Genomic DNA, 2,639 nt, shown 5'->3' on the forward strand with positions numbered 1-2,639 from the left:
TAATAAATAGAGCTGTCCAAAAGTGGAATGGGTGGCCTCAGGAGACCATGAACTCTCCATCACTGGAGCTCTTCTGGTAGATGTCTAAGGCACCGTAGAGGAATTTTTTGTTGAAGATTTTTTAAAAAAATGACCCGAAGCTGTCAGTCATTGGCTTATGGAACTCCCAGTGAAGAAATGCCTTCTACCAATACAGACCAATACTCTGCAACTTTGTGGCTCAACAAGTTTTTGTTGCTGTTGAAGTATGAGGCAATGTCACAGAGTGGATTGAGTACTAGGCTTGGAGTTAGGAAGATCTGAGTCAAAATCCTGCCTCTGATGCTTATTAGCTGTATAAGGATGTGCAAATCATTTAATCTTTAGATGACTTCCTAAAGATTTACCTACTGAGACATAAGTGGATTTCAGTTCCCAACCTTGAGCTCCCTCAGGCTGATGCCATCACAGATGATCCTTGTACTTACAGATGGTTTGGACTAGATGATGTTGAAGTTCTGTCTAACTGAGGACCTGGGATACTGTCTCTAGTAATCCCTCTTCTACCTGAATCCCTTGGACACTCAAAACCCAGCTATTATATCTTACTAGATCTTTCTTCTCCAGGCTAAGCATCCTTAGTCCCTTCATCTGATCCCAATTGTCTTTTCTTAGATGCTCTCCAACTTGCCAATGTCACTCTTAAAATGTGGTATTCCCTACTGTGATCATCAAGGTTAACTAAAGTGGAATACCTCGAGACCTAGGGTTATAGCAACATAAGTGACCAGTGTTAAAAGCAGGAGCTGCCTGCCTTGGATTCCCCAGGTGCTTGTCTCATGTCCCCCCAGGCCCACGGCTCCCTTACTGTGAGGGTGATGTTCTGCTGATCAGTTTCCTTAAAGCCCCCTTCATGTCCCTATTTCTCAGGCTGTAGATGAAGGGATTCAGCATGGGTATGACCACTGCACACATCACGGCAGCTGCCTTGTCCTTCTCTGGAGAGGTGGGTCCTGAAGGCTGCAGGTACACAGCAAAAATGGTCCCATAAAAAAGTAAGACCACAGTGAGGTGAGAGCCGCAGGTAGAGAAAGCTTTCTGTTTTCCCTCGGCAGAGGGAACCCTCAGAACAGCACAGAAAATGCAGATGTAGGAGAGAAGAATGCACACCAGGGGACTTATGCCCATGAAGATGCCAAAGACTAAAACCACCAACTCATTGATGTGGGTGTCAGAGCAAGAGAGCTTTAGCAGGGGCATGATGTCACAGAAGAAGTGGGGGATTTTGTTGTCTGCGCAAAAGGTTAACTTTGCCATCAGGGAGGTATGTACCACTGACTGGAGGTTGGTGATACCCCAGGATCCTCCTACAAGCAGGATGCTGAGCCGAGGGCTCATGATGGTGGCGTAGCGTAGTGGGTGGCAGATGGCCACAAAACGGTCATAGGCCATCACAGCAAGGAGAAAGCTGTCCATGGTTCCAAACAAATGAAAAGAATACATTTGGATGAGGCAGCCAGCATAGGGGATGGCCTTGCTGTGTGTCAGAATATTTATCAACATCTTAGGCATTGTGGTGGATGCCTGACAGAGATCCACGAAGGACAGGTTGGAGAGGAAGAAGTACATGGGGGTGTGGAGGTGGGAGTCAGAATAAATGGCCAGAATGATGAGCAGGTTCCCAACTATGGTGACCATGTACATGCTCAGGAAGAGCCCAAAGAGGAGCCACTGTTGGTCTGGTCTCTCTGAAAGTCCCAGAAGGAGGAATTCTGATACACTTGTATGGTTGTCTTGTCCCATGTAGCTGATGCGTCTGCCGAGAAGGATCAACAAAATGGAAATACAGGTTCCCCTAAGGGTTCAGAAACTTTGCTAGTAAAATAGTAGCAACCACTCATGTTTCTATATTGCAAAGCACTTTATATCATTGAACGTGATCCATACATTTATTAAGCACCTACTATTTATTCCCAGCATACAATCCTTCCAGAAAGATAACAGTGACAATAGACCATACCCTCAACGTGTGGTCTAATCTAATAGATGAGAAATAAATAAATATTATACGAAGTAGTGACGAAGTCCAGCAAGAAGAGCTTTCCATCTCCTCAGCATGAAATAGCTTTCACACGTTCTAATGGGAACAAAATTGAGTTTATGCTGAATTCCTCTCCAGGGAATTGGAAAGAGTTCTAATGATTTTGTGCTTAGTTTTACAAATCCTCATATCCTGCTGTTGATGTGGAAAAGGAAACTCTCAGAATTGAATAATTGAAGTCAGATTGACATTGTGTTTGATAGATTAATTAATCATGATTATTATCCATGACATAGTTGACCTGCCTTTTGTGTAGCAATTGATGGACAATGGTGACATTAAAACTGATTAATACCCTTTGCTGGCTTTTGAATGCAAAACAGCAAAGAATGTCAAAATTGGGAGATACATGCATGAAGTTTTTTGTCCATGTAGATAATTTGGAGATGTATTCAACTGGACTATTATCGAACTAATGTCACTATGTTTTATTTATTTGAAGAATTATTTTATGATATTTATAAATTTCCAGCATTATAGTTTTGAAAAGAACTGTAAGACTGTGCTGTTAATATTTTGGATTGATGTCCATTGTGTGATGCATATGTGGCCTTAAGGG

General features: G+C 42.7%; 1 protein-coding gene across 1 annotated transcript; it reads right to left on the minus strand.

Annotated features, from left to right (window-relative positions):
* Positions 1-843: 843 nt before the first annotated feature.
* On the minus strand, positions 844-1,785 carry LOC118833590 (olfactory receptor 1I1). The gene has a single exon (XM_036740965.1). It carries the CDS (start codon positions 1,780-1,782, stop codon positions 844-846), a length of 939 nt encoding a protein of 312 aa, XP_036596860.1. The 5' UTR covers positions 1,783-1,785.
* Between the last annotated feature and the right edge of the window lie 854 nt (positions 1,786-2,639).

Source organism: Trichosurus vulpecula, chromosome 1, assembly GCF_011100635.1.
Source record: "Trichosurus vulpecula isolate mTriVul1 chromosome 1, mTriVul1.pri, whole genome shotgun sequence".
NCBI classification, from domain to species: domain Eukaryota; kingdom Metazoa; phylum Chordata; class Mammalia; order Diprotodontia; family Phalangeridae; genus Trichosurus; species Trichosurus vulpecula.

Bases quoted from the DNA above. Each gene is read 5' to 3' on its own strand.
- LOC118833590 (XM_036740965.1), bottom strand. From the start codon at position 1,782: ATGGGACAAGACAACCATACAAGTGTATCAGAATTCCTCCTTCTGGGA.